The 16,635-nt window shown below is 36.8% G+C and overlaps 1 protein-coding gene across 1 annotated transcript in view; it reads right to left on the bottom strand.

The window, feature by feature from the left end:
* LOC149784233 (MAM and LDL-receptor class A domain-containing protein 1-like) overlaps positions 1–16,635 on the bottom strand; it is a 262,408-nt gene that overhangs the window by 205,006 nt on the left and 40,767 nt on the right. Inside the window, exons 12-14 of the mRNA XM_089932965.1 lie at positions 10,072–10,149; positions 4,196–4,343; positions 1,995–2,164 (exon numbers count right to left, since the gene is read on the bottom strand). Coding sequence (XP_089789091.1) covers positions 1,995–2,164; positions 4,196–4,343; positions 10,072–10,149 — 396 coding nt within the window. The remainder of the gene's footprint in view (positions 1–1,994; positions 2,165–4,195; positions 4,344–10,071; positions 10,150–16,635) is intronic.

Here is a 16,635-nt window from a genome sequence, read left to right as displayed (position 1 = left end):
GTCAGTAGATGTCAGTGTGTACCAACAAGTAAATGCTTCCCCTTGCTGCTGTGTCAGTAGATGTCAGTGTGTACCAACAAGTAAATGCTCCCCCTTGCTGCTGTGTCAGTAGATGTCAGTGTGTACCAACAAGTAAATGCTCCCCTTGCTGCTGTGTCAGTAGATGTCAGTGTGTGCTCCCCCTCACTGCTGTGTCAGTAGATGTCAGTGTGTACCAACAAGTAAATGCTCCCCTTGCTGCTGTGTCAGTAGATGTCAGTGTGTACCAACGAGTAAATGCTTCCCAAATGCTGCTGTGTCAGTAAATGTCAAAGTGTACCAACAAGTAAATGCTCCCCCTTGCTGCTGTGTCAGTAGATGTCAGTGTGTACCAACAAGTAAATGCTTCCCCAATGCTGCTTTGTCAGTAAATGTCAAAATGTACCAACAAGTAAATGCTCCCCCTTGCTGCTGTGTCAGTAGATGTCAGTGTGTACCAACAAGTAAATGCTTCCCCTTGCTGATGTGTCAGTAGATGTCAGTGTGTACCAACAAGTAAATGCTCCCCCTTGCTGCTGTGTCAGTAGATGTCAGTGTGTACCAACAAGTAAATGCTTCCCCTTGCTGCTGTGTCAGTAGATGTCAGTGTGTACCAACAAGTAAATGCTCCCCCTTGCTGCTGTGTCAGTAGATGTCAGTGTGTACCAACAAGTAAATGCTCCACCTTGTTGCTGTGTCAGTAAATGTCAAAGTGTACCAACAAGTAAATGCTCCCCCTTGCTGCTGTGTCAGTAGATGTCAGTGTGTACCAACAAGTAAATGCTTCCCCCTTGCTGCTGTGTCAGTAGAAGTCAGTGTGTACCAACAAGTAAATGCTCCCCCTTGCTGCTGTGTCAGTAGATGTTAGTGTGTACCAACAAGTAAATGTTCCTCCTTGCTGCTGTGCTTGACAAAGTCAATCTCCATCCAGGAGTTCTGAAATTATGTTTTTCTTGATGCTGGCTCTCCTCTTCCTATATTAAAGCTGCATTTGAATATTTTTGAAGACAAAATGAAGTACATTCTGACTACTGAAATAATCATGCTATGTTTCATATATGTAGTACAATCCAACTTCACAAACGTGCCAATAATGTTTAATGATGATGGCTGGAACATTCTTTTTCATGACAGTGATGTGTAATAAATCTTGCTCTTCAGCACATGACTATGATTGTACCTAACTCAGAGTTGTCCCACATGTTTCTAAATCAAACCATGTTGATGAGCTTTACAATACAAAATTGTTGCATTTTTGGTGACACAACATGTTATGGTGAGTACATAAATGTAGCAACTTAACCTAAGCCATTTAAATGTAAAATGCAGGTCTCAGTAACCTTGTTGCAGCTAAGCAGTAAAAGGTGTGGTACTAACAGAGATGCATACATCCATCTACATACTTTGATGATTCCAGCATTAATAGAGGCTGAGATGCCCAATTTGACCAAACTCTGTGAAATATGGGTTACATTGACCTCCTTATGTAAAGTGAGTATAGTACCAATCAAAAATGCATTCATTCACCACATTTCATGATTCCAGGTATATTAGTATGTATGCAGTGTGCCAGAAACCTGAGTTAATAGCAGGATCCCAACAAAGAATATGCATCTCAGGTGCTCACTGTATGATCAGTGTCAGGCCCCTTAGCCTCCTCCACAGGGGGAATATGATATCAAACCGACTGCTAGCTGTTGCCTAGAATGTGTAAAGAATGAATGGTTGAGGTGCAGTGAGACTACATATATGTACATATGTATACAATTGTATACTTGCCAATGCCAACAAGGTAAAAAAGGGGAGAGAAGCAATTATGCAAATACATGGGACATTTAGCCAAGTTGATATGGTACAACTTGCAACATATTCTAAGGTTTTGTGCAATCAGCTATATTTTGGCAAAATGTATTAGAAGTTAGCAGAAATATTGCAATCAAACTTTGTTCAATAGAATACGTCTTCAAAAATCTTACCGCATGATACTAATGCGTCTCCTTCATAATCACATTCGTAATGCCCCCAGCCTCCATGAGGACAATCAGCAATGGATGATTCAAAGCCAGTACATGCAACATTATCCAAGACAAATGGACCAGTACCCTCATCATACAGTTTTTGGACATATGTACCAACCCAAGTTGTTCTGTTTAAAATAAATATCTCAGAATATGAATCTCAAAACCAGATATGCAATGTTTTCAAACAGGTAATCTACAGTACATATGGCATGAGATCAATACATTAATGAATCATGATAGTTTCCATTATGATAACATATAAGTAGGAAATCTACATGACAATCATTTCATTAATGATTTGTTACAGTTTTGATGATGATAGCATATATGAAGGAAATCTACAGCACTATTGGCATGACATCATTGCATTAATGAATTGTGATAGTTTCCATGATGATAGCGTATAGAATATACAACCTGACTATTAAAAATTGATGATAGTAGTGTATATTAGAAATGATTGCTTGTGAAATGTCAGAATTCTTATCATTTAAAAATATATGTTTTTAAGTTTCAAAGCAATCCAATGTCTCTAAAAATGTTCACATTTTCCTGCACTATTCTTCGTTGAATGTCTAAGCAGATTTCAGAAAAAGAACTGATAACATCTTTAAGGTAGCCAAGATAAAAAATCTGCCTGCCACATTGATGAATTGGAAGTTAAATTGGCACTACTTTTATTTTGGACAGAATCTGATAGAAACAGGAGCAATATTAAGATTTTCAAGGTGGATGTTTATGAAGCACCAGTTCTATGTGTGACCAAATATATCTCAGTATGAATTTGTGCTGGCCATGTTTACTGACTTGCATACAAGTAATTTAAGAGGAGTCCCAATAATAAATAACGGTGGACAAATGATGACTGAGCAAAGGATGAAGGCATAAAGTCACTCTGCTCTTCAATTAGTAGAGCTCAAAATAATGTCTTTAACTTCTTTCATGAAAACTTTTTTCTCATTATTTGTTTCTGAGACATTATGATATTCATTTATACCAGTCACCTGGTCATTGTTGTCACATTATGATATTGATGTAACCAAGTTAACTAGTGACTTGGTTATTGAGGTTGTATTATGTCATTGATGAATACTAGTCAATTGTTCACTTAGTCATTGATTTCACATTATGATACAGGTGGATTCATGTATTCCAGTGAACTAGTGACTTGGTCACTGATCTCACATTATGATAATGATATGAACCAGTAAACCATTCACTTAGTCATTTATGTCACATTATGATAATTATGCATACAAGATAACTAGTCCCTTTAGTCATTGATGTCATATGGCCATAATGATGTTCACCAATGAAATACCAATGAAAAAATCACTTTGGCACCAATGTTAACATTATGATAATGATGTATACCAGTAAACTAGTCACTTGGTCATTGATGTCAAAACATGAAAAAGATGCATACCTATGATCTAGTCAGTTGGATGCTGATGTCCCATGATGATAAGTATACCAGGACACTGGTCATTTTGTCACTGATATCACATTATTATAATAGTATATGCCAGTGAACTAGTCACTTATATTAAGATAATGTATACCAATGAACTTGTCATTTTGTCATGGATGTCATATTGTGACAAAATTGTATGCCAGTGAACTTGTCAATTTATCATTGTCAATTTGTCACATTATGATAATAATGTAGACCAGTGAACTCACCTTGACACTGATGTCACCTTATCTTTTGATGCTAATTTGCTATATGCATGATGTATATTACATTTGTAGACTTTCAAACAGTATAGGGTCTAAAGGGATATGTATTGCTGTATCACACAATATTTACCCAGACCTGTATGCAGTCATGGTATTGATGGATCAGACAGGATTCTAAGATAACTCAGACCTGTACTCAGCCATGCTATTTATGTAACAGACAGGTTTTTAAGATTACTCAAATCTGTACACACTCATACCACTGTTTGATCAGACATGATTCTCAAATTGCTCAAACCTTTACAAAGCCATGCTAATGATGTATCATGTGCCAAAACTAAAGTTTCTGTGTGTGGGGTACATGCATTTATTTGAGTGCAAGTGTGTGTTCAGTTTCCTCTCTTTTAATCAAATATAGAATTAGTCAAAGAATGGTATTACACATTATAAGGTGTCTTCAGTTATGCTCTACAAACCCATATCCCAACATTCTACAAATGACTTGAGCATCAAGATAACTCCATCCATTGTGACAGATTCTCCCCCACTGTCCTTCATACCAAATTTCCACACGGCCCATGATGCAACTTGGACCATCAACAATACGTACTGCAATACCTCCAGCTAGAACGGGAAAAGCCAAACATAATTATTTTACACTAAATGATGTTTACCTATTTCCACTTTGTTTTGTATTTGGAGGGGTTGCTTCCATCATGCCATACTTCCACATTGACCTTAATGCATACGGCACACTTCAAATTAAATTACATGATTTTATTTGTGCTTAATGATGATAACAAAACAGATCATAAAAACTGTATTGAAATCTTATTGATTGATTGAATTGGTAATATTCCAAGTTTAATATTCAAAAGTTGCAAAGAAAGTTTAGCTGCAAGGACATAGGCAGATTTATCTAATAAATCTTCACACAACCTAATTTATTGTCACCAATTGGAATCAAGATCAAACCTCCCTGATCCCTTGTGGATGTATCCTATATGTTAAAGTTTCATCCTTTCAGACAACAGATATAAGTGCAATGCTACAAAAAAACCTGTCTTGAGTGACCTCTGCTATGAATGACAACCTGTCATTTACGATCACAATCATCATATATGGATCAGTTTTATTACATAAATGCACTGTCAATATCCACCACCTGCAAATGCAACTAGTGACCACAATTTCATCATAAAATACGCATTTTGACGCTGCTATGATAAAACGTTTCAAGAAAACAAATGACCACTGATGATTTTTTTTTATTTAATTCATTATAACTGTTGTTTAATATCTCACATGACCACTCAGGAATGCCTGCAGACAAAGCGCAGATTGTTCCAAAATGACACTTCCATGCATCACAAAATAGAGATGAATATGAATGGCCTTGATATAGTCCTTTTAGGCCATAACGGACCATAAGAGTGTTTGTGCTATAAATAAAATTAGAATTTAATATAAAAAAAAAACATTTGAGTCTAGGTACCTGTTCCTAAAAATAACATATGTTTCAGTTTGTTGCTGTTGTCGTGGTTTTTAATGCCATTTTTCAGCACACGATAGGCTATGTATGGCGGCCAGTATTAATGGTGGTGGAAGAACCCGGGAAAACCCCGGGAAGAACCACCGACCCACGAGAAGCTACTGGCAAGCTTTCTCACATACCCACATTGGCAGAATCCTAGACTCGAACCCATGCAGACAGAGTTAAGATGGCAATGATCCATAACAGAGAGCGCTTTAAACCACTCGGCCACTCAGGGTCCCTTTGTTTCAGGTTGTTATCATGCAGTACAGCCCATAAACCAGACTAAAGTACATATAGACATCGTGTAACTAACCTCCATCATTGTGCCAAAATCCTGTAAATGAGTATCATGTTCAATAATTGCTTATTTGATGTCTCATATGTAGATAGCAAATTCAATGGTGTGTATTATTTCTTTATCTCCTGTGAAAAACTGCCAAACCCTAATAATGCCCCCAATGAGAAGTACAGTGGAACCCTGCTATAACGCGATGATCGGGGTCCATAAAATCGGATCGCGTTAAAAGCGGGGTCGCGTTAATGCGGGGTTTTACAATATTTAACTTTTTTTCCGAGAACATATACATATATACATGTACAATGATCAAAAGTCGGCTTATCATCAGATGAATATTAACTGGAATGCATTAATTAAGATATATTCAAAATAATCGATGGCTAATATATTCATAGGTTATTACTGTGCATTAAAAACATTTACTAATTTTTATTTGTTTGAACGATAATACAGATTGACCGATAATACCAGACTATCGCTATATCATGAAAAGTGTATCAACACCGTATGCTACTGTGCCGTCGTGGCATGCAGTTCATCCATAATGGATGTAATTTCATTGAAAATCGTACAGATTTAAAATATTCAATAATTTTGTAATAGTCTGAATTCGTCGTGTAAAATGAAGGATGAACAAAATATTGAAACCACTTACTTGCCGTCTGATATCGTACGGTCATTGCATGCAGCTATTCCCCGGTCTACATACGGTGTCTGTACAAATTTCATACCGCTAAAATTTTATCATATGCGACAACTGCAAGAATAATTAACAATCAATGCATGATTTCAGCGTGCAAATAACTTTTATTTCAGATTTTGTGAACATCAAAAGAAACATGTGAAAACTGCTAAATTAATCGTTGCGCAAAGTGCAAAGTCAGTGTGGTTCCAAATTTAAATTTCATCATTTCTTGAAAAATATATCCAATGACGTTTGCTTCTTTGCCGCGAACTGTTGGGTTCTAGCAAAGTCAAGAATGTTTCTTAATTGAAGGACTTTGACGCTGTCAACATCTTGTGTTTCCAGCCACCTTAAACTTGCTTCTAAATGTACTACTGCTTCAGACACTTTTGGTGGGGGAGTTGGGGTGCCATCGTCATCGTTATCATTATCGTCACTGGTTTCAGGTTCTGATTGTGCAGCTTCATTCTTCCTGCTGACATTTGTAACAATTTCGTCATCTGATATGTGTTCGTATATAGGGCAGATGTCATCTACTGAATACCAGTTAAGGATATCATGATGACTGTGCTTGTATTTTTTGAGTGCTTCTTCTGCTAAACGTACGTCGTCTTCAGTGAATCCTGTAAATTCAAGCTCATCGTCACTATCATTTTGTGTCGAGGGCGTAAAAGCTGGCCCAAGACCCTTTATCCAGCATCGTTCAATGCAGCGTGCAGTGACAGCATCCCAGGCTTTACCTCCAAGGTGACATACTTCTTTTAAGTTGAGTAATGCCAATGATGTGTCGACGGATGCGTTATTATCTGCTACCATTCCCTTTATCATTTCACGGCAATAATTTTGTTTAAATACAGAAATTATGCCTTGGTCAAGTGGCTGGATTTCTGACGTAGTGTTTTTCGGGAGGTAAGAAACTTTGATCTTGCCATCACTGCTGACAAGATTTTCCGCTGGGGGGTGGGCAGGGCAATTATCCAGCAGGAGGAGAGCTTTTTCCTCCAGCTTGAGTTTTCGTAAATGAGCCCGAACATCTGGAACGAATGTTTTGTGAAACCAGTCATCAAATATGGAGCTATTCATCCAAGCATTCTTGCTGTTAGTGTACTGAAATGGAAGTGCCTTCATATTTACATGATGAAAACATCTGGGAGCTTTCGATTTTCCAATCATCAGAGGTCTGACTTTGTGGCTGCCAGACTTGTTAACACAAAATAAGAGAGTCACTCTGTCCTTCCTCTTCTTGAAACCTTCTCGTTTGTGACTGTCAGTCTTGGTTGCAAGGGTGCGATCGGGTAACATTTTATAACATAAACCAGTCTCATCGCAGTTGTAAACTTGGTCGGCTGTGTAGCAACCGTCCTCCAGCAACTTTTTAAGCCCAATCGGGTAGGAATTGGCAGCCTCTTTGTCAGCGAAGCGGATTTCCCCAGACACAAGAACTTGGCTGATAGCGTGCCTTTTCTTGAATCTGTCTAGCCAGCCATTACTCGCCTTAAATTTGGAATCATCTCCATTGATACGGCAATCAAATTTCTCTGCTTGGGCTTTCAGAATTGGGCCAGAAATTGGAACACCTTCTGAGCGAGCTTGTACAAACCATTGGTACAAAGCTGAATCTAGGACATTGTCATTAGCTAACTTAACCCTTTTACGATGTAAAACAGTTTCCTCTTCAAGAATGTTGGGTAAACTACGGAGCTTTCCTTCATCTGTTTTCCACCCTCGCAAAGTGGACTCGCTGATTCCTAGATCTCTGGCAAGGTGAGTTTGTTGTTTGCCCTTCTTTAGTTGATCTAGGGCATACAGTTTCTCTTTAGCAGAAAACGACTTGTGTTTTTGAACTTGCTTTTCCATAACAGTAAAATATTTTTTTATATAAGCAAATAAAGCTCGATAACTAAGTAATGAAGGCCTGCAATGGTTACAAATCACTTTTTATATAAAACAAAATTAAGCTGAACGGATGTACAATTTCATACCCTTTTAATTTACAGATAATAAAGTGGATATTATTTACTTTCAACTGTTTGTTGTTTGATCACACCGCCAAGCACAGCATACATGTTGGCGGCTTTTGTCCTTTGATGTTTATTAAATTGTGCGACTCTTGTATCAACCACAGCTTTGTCTGCTGCTTGGCTGTGATTGCAGTTAAATAAGAAGCCCATGTCGGCTATTGTTTGAGCAACGACTGTATACAGAATTCATGGAAGACAATCACAAAGACAATTTACTGGCTTTACTCATGGATCCGTAATAAGTAACACTTCCGATAATGTTTACTTTGGCTTAACAATTCAAAAACCTAATGAAACCAGTTTTCTCTTCTAGAGTAGAATACGGAGCTTCACCACAACCTGTTCAAATTGATAAATTTCAGAAGCCAAGCGTTGTACACACTATTTCTTGTACGTTATATATATCGTATTATTTTAGAATTCATACATGATCACTTCTCCAAAATCGCTTAAAGAACCTGGATAAATTGTTAAGTTCCGATCGTTTATTATTAAAAGTCATACGCGAATTCTTCCACCAAATTATAATAAATGTTTTACACACTATTTCTCGTACGTTAAACAAATATTTTCACGGTCCGATAAAAATACACGTAAATGAATTTCAAATTTCAGGAACCATGCCACGATCATATTATTTTAAAAGTCACAACTAATCTCATGCCCAAAATGAAGTTAATTTCTTGTTTTGTTTTTTTTACTTTTCTCCAAATTTTTTTTCTCCATGTGTGAATGAATATACGAAATTTTGGGAGCCATGCTACGACCGCGTTATATCCGAATTCGCGTTATGGCGGGCGCGTTATAGGGGGGTTCCACTGTAACTCTTTTGAATGGGATTCATAATAGTGGTCCAGTATGTTGATTGTCTTTGGAGTCGATGGATAATGCCTGGGCTGAATGACGTCTTTATCATCGCCCTTAATATGTGGTTATCATTTTCTAGACATGTCTGTCATTGTAAATGGTTTGTGTTGTTTGCTGATTTGTTTTGTTGTTTGTTACCATTATTAAAATCCACACCATGTCATTATCTATTCATTGTGGTGCAAACCTCTGAAACTCCTTATTAACAAATTAATCTCTTTATGTCATCAGCACTTTAAGCGTTATGGCTTTGACATTAATAGATTTGTCCGAATAAAAAAGAAATAAAGGCCTAGGATGTTGCCATGATGAAATGGATATTTCATTTATATACCTTGTTCTACCCAACAAGAATCAAATCCAAGAAAGATAAAGGTGTGCAGATGCACTGATGTTGGTATATGGTTCAATCCCATTCTAGCAGTAACAAGAGTGATGTGAACAGAATGCAAGATTGGAAGCTGTCACCTTGTTTTATCAAGATCATTTTAGACGTATATATTTTTACCTGGGTTGTAGATTTCTTACTCTTAACATGAAAGCAATCAATAGGACTGAGTTCGATATGATTTGCTATACACTTGAAAATTAGTTTAGTCATGTGTTAAATTCTGAAATATGATTCTACTAGTTTTAACTGATTTTCAGTGATATGCTTAATTCTGAAAACAGATTGTAAGTTTTATTACACTCAACAACTTAGTTTAGTCAAATACAGAATTTTTCATTTACAGTATCTGAGTATGTGTCCAGGCCCAAAATCTTGATCCCTATGGCCCACATTAGAAATACATTTTCATAAACTTTAATGAAATGAATATATGATTATAATTTGTTATATTGTATCCTTCGATTTGTATGTTCCTCCTACCTAAATAGTATAATTATTAATATTTTATTATTATTATTATTATTATTATGATAGGTCCAATGATGTAACTTACATGTTGTAGCTGTAGTTGTATAATTTGGTTTTGTTGTCATTCTGGTAGATGGTTCCTCGGTTGTGCTTATATATTTACCTGAAAAAGTGTCAAAATAGTTCTGAAAACATTAGCAGTCACTTTTAATATTAAAGTCAAGATTATTTTGTTATAGAAATATTCCGTAGCAGTTGCCTGATAATAGACGTCCCATTCATTAAGTCTGATCTCATTTTCTTATATGAATGTAATGTAATCATCTAATGATGTCAATGGTCACATTTATACCATATTTACTCACATATAAGAGGGATTGAACAGCAACCTTCATAGGACAAGGTCTGCCATCACATAGGGCACTGGTAAATCTGTTTATTCAGTTCTTTTAGAAGTAATTAGTGGAACAAACAATCAAACCCTGATCTGTGAGCATATAATGCAACAGCTGATCAGGGTCAATGTAGTTTGTAGTTGGATGAGACTTATATGTGAATACATATGGTACATGATTTATGTTTCTGATTGTCAGTTCTGCATGAATTTTTGTACCATTTATATATATATATATATATATATATATATATATTAATTGTGGAGACATCTGAGTGTATAATACTGTTTATTTTTGCTACAACTAAAGACAAAAAGTTCTATTTCCTTAACTGACCCTTTATATACATGCAACCTGTCTGTATAAATAAACTTTTGGCTATTTCCACAGCAATCTCTATACACATGTTTAACTATTAACACACAGTATAATATTGACCTGTTTATAAAGCATGAACGGTCACATATATAACTTCATTATTTGACACTGATACTATCAGACTACATATAAAATACCTCAATGTAAGGTTAACCATGTAACATTAATACTATCAGACTATGTATAGTGTACAACAATGTAAGGTTAACAGTGTAACGCTAATACTATCAGACTATGTATAATGTACCTCAATGTAAGGTTACCTCACCCATAATGTGGTCCCCTTAGTATAAATATGATTATTACTTACATGGATTCATGATTAATGTGGACATACAATTAGCAACAAAATTATGTCATACATATGCTGCAGGAAATATATGACAGAGCTTAATTGTATCAAGATTTTGTTTTCATTCAGTATAGCATCCCTCAGTATAACATGAACCATTCTATACTGCATGCATGGATCCCTTGCATTATGTAATACCCCAACATAATGTAACCTCATGTATATCATGCTACACTATTATGCCTGCCTTGAAAACCATTACAATGGGTGAGTACTCTGTTTTGTTAACAGTATTAGAATGAGGGACGGCTGTCTTTTGACAACTCTGACACAAATCATTTTCAATAATCAACACCATTATTCCATCTCCTCTGACCTTTGACCCTTCTGTCATCTTTAAGCTACAAAGAATGAACAGCTGACATTCTTCTAACATTGTTTTGTTGCTAATTCAGTGATTATCATAACATTTTATCTAATTTCTTTGATTTACCACTTTAGTGCACAATTCAGATGATTCTTGTTCATAAGCATGCATAACAAAAATTCACAAATATTTATAGTAAGATAGTCCATTGCATGTGTGTGTGTGTGTGTGTGTGTGTGTGTGTATGTGATTGGAATTTTAACAATAGCTTTAACAATTTTTCAGTCACATCACTTCAATTTCTGCAGTGTGGCAGTTTATTGCAGTGTCTAACTCTGGGGCATATTGCACACACTGTCACATTATCCTGAAACCATGTTGACCAGTCCTACACTACTCAAGGCAGTGGCTAGCACCATTTTTATAAGACTTTATTATGACTTGGCATAGGTTCAAACCTTCAACCTACCTCATCCAAGGTGGACTCTAACCACTTAAGCCACCAGAGCAAAAAGATATCATTGATAAGCACATGGCAAGAAAAAGTAATTAGCTGTAGAATGATACTATTCATAAGCACATGGCAAGAAAAAGCAATTAGCTGTAGCATGATATTATTGATAAGCACATGGCAAGAAAAAGCAATTAGCTGTAGAAGGATACTATTGATAAGCACATTGGCAACAATGCTGATATGTATATGGCAACAATAAGCAATTAGCTGTAGCATTATACTATTGATAAGCACATGACAGGACAACAACAACATTTAGCTGTAGCATACTACTTATAAGCACATGGCAACAATAATCAATTAGCTGTTACATTATATATAAGCACAATTGGCAACAATAAGCAAATAGCTGTTACATTACACTGGACAATAAATTTTTACAAAAGTCATGTTACTGAAATAAAATTAGTCAATTCTTATCAATTTTTATGTGCTGAACACGAATATGACAGTCAAATTGCAAAATTGGCTCTAGTTTTTTTGTAATCTGCAAGAAATTAATGTTTACATAACGAAATGCATTCCAATAGTAAAAGGTCAACTGTAATAGCCTACCTATAAAAAATCAAGTCATTGACTACATCTTAGATTTCTTCGCCTGTCTCTTGTACAGCTGTTCGGGAGCATCTCTGAGGAGTGTCCAGCAGTAGTCAGCCAGCATTGTAGTGGACCATTTTCCCTGGTATCTTTGTTCCATTGTTGCGATATCTTGATGAAAACGTTCGCCGTGTTCATCACTAACAATACCACAGTTGCTAGGAAAGAAATCCAAATGGGAATGAAGGAAGTGAATCTTTAGAGACATATTGCAGCCAAGTTTCTTATACTTCATCAACATGTCTTCTACTAGTTCCTTATAGTTTTCTGCCCTAACATTTCCGAGGAAGTTTGTAGAAACTAGGCGAAAAGCATTCCATGCTTGTTTCGCGTCACCTTCCAGCAAGTTGTTGAACCGGTCATCTTTGAAAAGCTCTCGAATCTGAGGACCCACAAAAACTCCCTCTTTAATCTTTGCTTCGCTGAGTCGAGGGAATTTTTCATGCAGGTATCGGAATGCTGGCAAAGTCCGGTCAATGGCTCTCACGAAGTTCTTCATCAAACCTAGTTTGATGTGAAGGGGTGGTAGCAAGATTTTCTGAGCCTCAACCAGAGCTGGGTGTTGGATATTCTTCTCTCCAATGGCTACATTCTGCCTGTGAGTCCATTCCTTCCTCATGTAGTGCATTTCCCTTGCTCGGCTATCCCACTCGCATAAGAAACACATGTATTTTGTATATCCTTGCTGCAGTCCCATTAAAAGGGCAACTACCTTCAAATCACCACAGAGGTACCAGCTGTACTTGTTATACTCAATGGAATTCAGTAGCTGCCTTAAGTTATCATATGTCTCTTTCATGTGGACAGCATACGCTACTGGAATAGATGGAAGAATGTTTCCATTGTGCAAAAGCACAGCCTTGAGACTCAGTTTCGAAGAGTCCACAAATAGTCTCCATTCTTGTGGGTCATGAGTGATTTTAAAAGCATTCATGAGGCCCTCAATATCGGAACAGAATATCAGATTACTTTCCTTTCTGAAGAAAGGCTCCAATTGCTGGTGGCGCTTTCGATATGCAGTAATTGTGACATCTTCTTCTAGAAGATTCCATTGTTGGAGTCTTGATCCTAGCAATTCTGCCTTGTTCTTTGATAAGTCCAAATCACGAATCAGGTCATTTAGTTCTTCCTGTGTTATTCTGTGTGGGGTTGATGATGCACCACAGTGAAAATCTGGATCACTGCATGCTGATGGACCAGGAGAAGAACAGGTCGATTCACCTTTGTCTTCATCAGATGAATCAAGAGAATATTCTGCTGGAGGTTCTGGAATAGGAAGTCCCTCACCATGTGGAACTGGTCTCAATGCAGACGGAATGTTTGGGTAGACTATTCTCGACTTCTTTCGCTTCGTTATTCCGCCGGAAAGAGGAGGAACCAAGCAGAAGTAACAGTCATTTAGGTGGTTGCTTGGCTCTCTCCACACCATTGGGACTGCAAACGGCATTGATGACCTTTTGCAATTCAACTACTGTGAAAGCTGTGTTGTACATGTAGCACAGCATATATGCGGAGCCCAAGGCTTGTCTTGGTCACCAACCTTGCATCCGAAGTAAAGATGATATGCCTTCTTCACTTGAGAATTGATACTTTTCTTCTGGTTGGCAAATGTCACTTCCCCACAAATATAGCAAAAATTGTCCGCGGTATTAACACACTTTCAAGGCATTACTGTTCTTTATTATACGTAAATGGATAAAATAATAAGTTTTATGTAACAGTAGCTTGAACTGTCTCGCACAACGTCTAAAATATTTTAAATGCTGAACCTATCTGATTGGGCTTTATATAGTACACTGCTTACGTCAGCTTCAGCAGCCGCCTGGCATTAGTATAATAGGCCTACACATGTATAGTACACTGCTGACGTCAACTTACTTCAGCAGCCGCATGGCATTAGTATTGCATTGCATCAGAAAATGATGCAATCAACTGTGGATGATGTGAGCATGATGGTATTATGCAATGTTACATCATTATTCCGGATGTTGCTGCAGTCCTACTGGAGAAATTTACACAGTGAAACATAGAAAATGAGGTATATGAATATCTTCAAAACGAGAGCCAATACAAATTTTTCACGGTTATATTCGTGTTCGGCACACCAAAATACTACAGATTAGGGCCTTTTCAAGTCAGTAATGATTTCACTGTTGACCAGTGTTATAGATAAATACATAGCAAGAAAAAGCAATAAGCTGTAGCATGATACTACTGATATGCACATAGCAACAACTAGCAGTTAACTGTAGACAATTCTATTGATAAGCACAGGCGACAATTAACACATTAAATCTACAATAATTTAATATAGTTTTCTTTGAAAGAAAGACCATATGATCAGAGACCATATGATCAGAGAGGACAACCTTAGCACATTTACCAGGAATCTTAGTATCATTTTGGCAGGACTCAAATTAGTCCGTTTGAAATGAAAACTAAGTTTTTTAAAAGTAACACATTTATATACAAATATACTGTATCTTTCTATCAGCAAGTACAACTCTTTGCCCAGTCAATAACAATCAAGGTCCAATGACAATAAATATGTTGTAACCATTCCAGAGCTGAATTCCTTGCACACAGCCATAAATATTTGTTTTACTTATATAATGTGTGAGTAAAGCAAATATGTAATTCAATTTCTCTTCATCCCTACCACCAGTTACACCTGTCTGGAGATTTTCAATGGGTTTCTGGTTATGTGCAATATTTTTCTTACAGTGTAAATGATAATTTATTAAGTTTTAGTCTATGCACAACTTGATGATCTTGAGTTATTTTAGGAACACATTGCTAGTTGGCATTTTCCCCCAATTGGTTACCTATACATTGCTATAGCACATAAAGGTCATGCCCATTTAATACATTTCTTTTACAGTTTTAAGTAGGAAAAATAATACTTTCTTTATGCTGGGATCAGCCTAGCTCTCTATTCCACTAATCTGGGATCAACCCAGAATACACTCTGATGCAGGAATCAGCCTTGCATAGAGTTAGTTGAGATGGGATTAGCCCAGAATACAAAAGCATGTTGGGATCAGCCTAGCACATAGTCTACTTAAGCTGGGATCAACCCAGGATACACTGGAATTCTGGGATCAACCTATCACACAATTTCCTTAAGCTGGGATCAGACTACAGCTGTCTATGGAAGCTGCAGTCAGTCCAGATTATACTTTAATGCTGGGATCAGCATAGCACCATTTATACTTGAGCTGGGATTAGCCCAGAATACACTATAATACTGAGATCAGCATAGCATAGATTTACCTGAAGGTGGGATCAGCACACCTGAATACACTATTATACTGTGATCAGCTATGCACACAGCATACCTTAAGCTGGGATCAGCCCAGAATACAATCAAATGCTGGGATCAGCCTAGCACTGATTTTTTTGTGTGCTGGAATGAGCCTAGCACTGATTCTACTTGAGCTGGAATCAGACCAGAATACACTGTAATGCTGGGAATCATAGTCTTGTACATTCCGATTCTAACCCATGAGCAGCCCCTAAAGAGAGAGCCAACTATTTAAAACAATTTAAGTGTTGATGTTATTTTAGTTACGATGTTGATGTTGTAGAATTTTGGTAATAATGAATAGTTTGAGAGAAAGGATTAGAGAGTGAGTAATAAAAAACGAATGCATATACTCGTGTATCATATATTTTCTTACGATGCATATATTAAATCTTTCCTCTTATACTTCCATAGTTTTTATTGTGCATAAAATTATAATTTATTAAATTTTAGTTTGTGCACAACTTGATGATAATGAGTTATTTTAGGTACAAACTGCCAATTTTGTGATGGGCTTTGTCTGATAACAAACATTAAGGAGGAATTTGTTGGTGTGGTAAGCTGATGTAATGTCAAATTATAAGGCTTAGTCATTGATTAATACTTGTATAGGTATGTTGTACATGTACATTGTCTTGAAACTGAGAGGCAGACAGGGAATTATGGAATTAGTCTCTTTACTTGCTGCCTTCATGTGGGTTGTGGGAGGATCACGTGGGGTGGGTATGACCAAAATGTTTCCTATGGGTTAGATGTGCTTTGGACACCAGTCCTTACAAATGGATTTTCATATTCCAATCCT

The sequence above is a fragment of the Sinohyriopsis cumingii genome, chromosome 14 (genome assembly GCF_028554795.1).
Source record: "Sinohyriopsis cumingii isolate HCF-2022 chromosome 14, ASM2855479v2, whole genome shotgun sequence".
In the NCBI taxonomy this organism is placed as follows: domain Eukaryota; kingdom Metazoa; phylum Mollusca; class Bivalvia; order Unionida; family Unionidae; genus Sinohyriopsis; species Sinohyriopsis cumingii.
The sequence above is the reverse complement of the archived record's forward strand: the minus strand, read 5'-3'. Positions and strand labels throughout refer to the sequence as shown.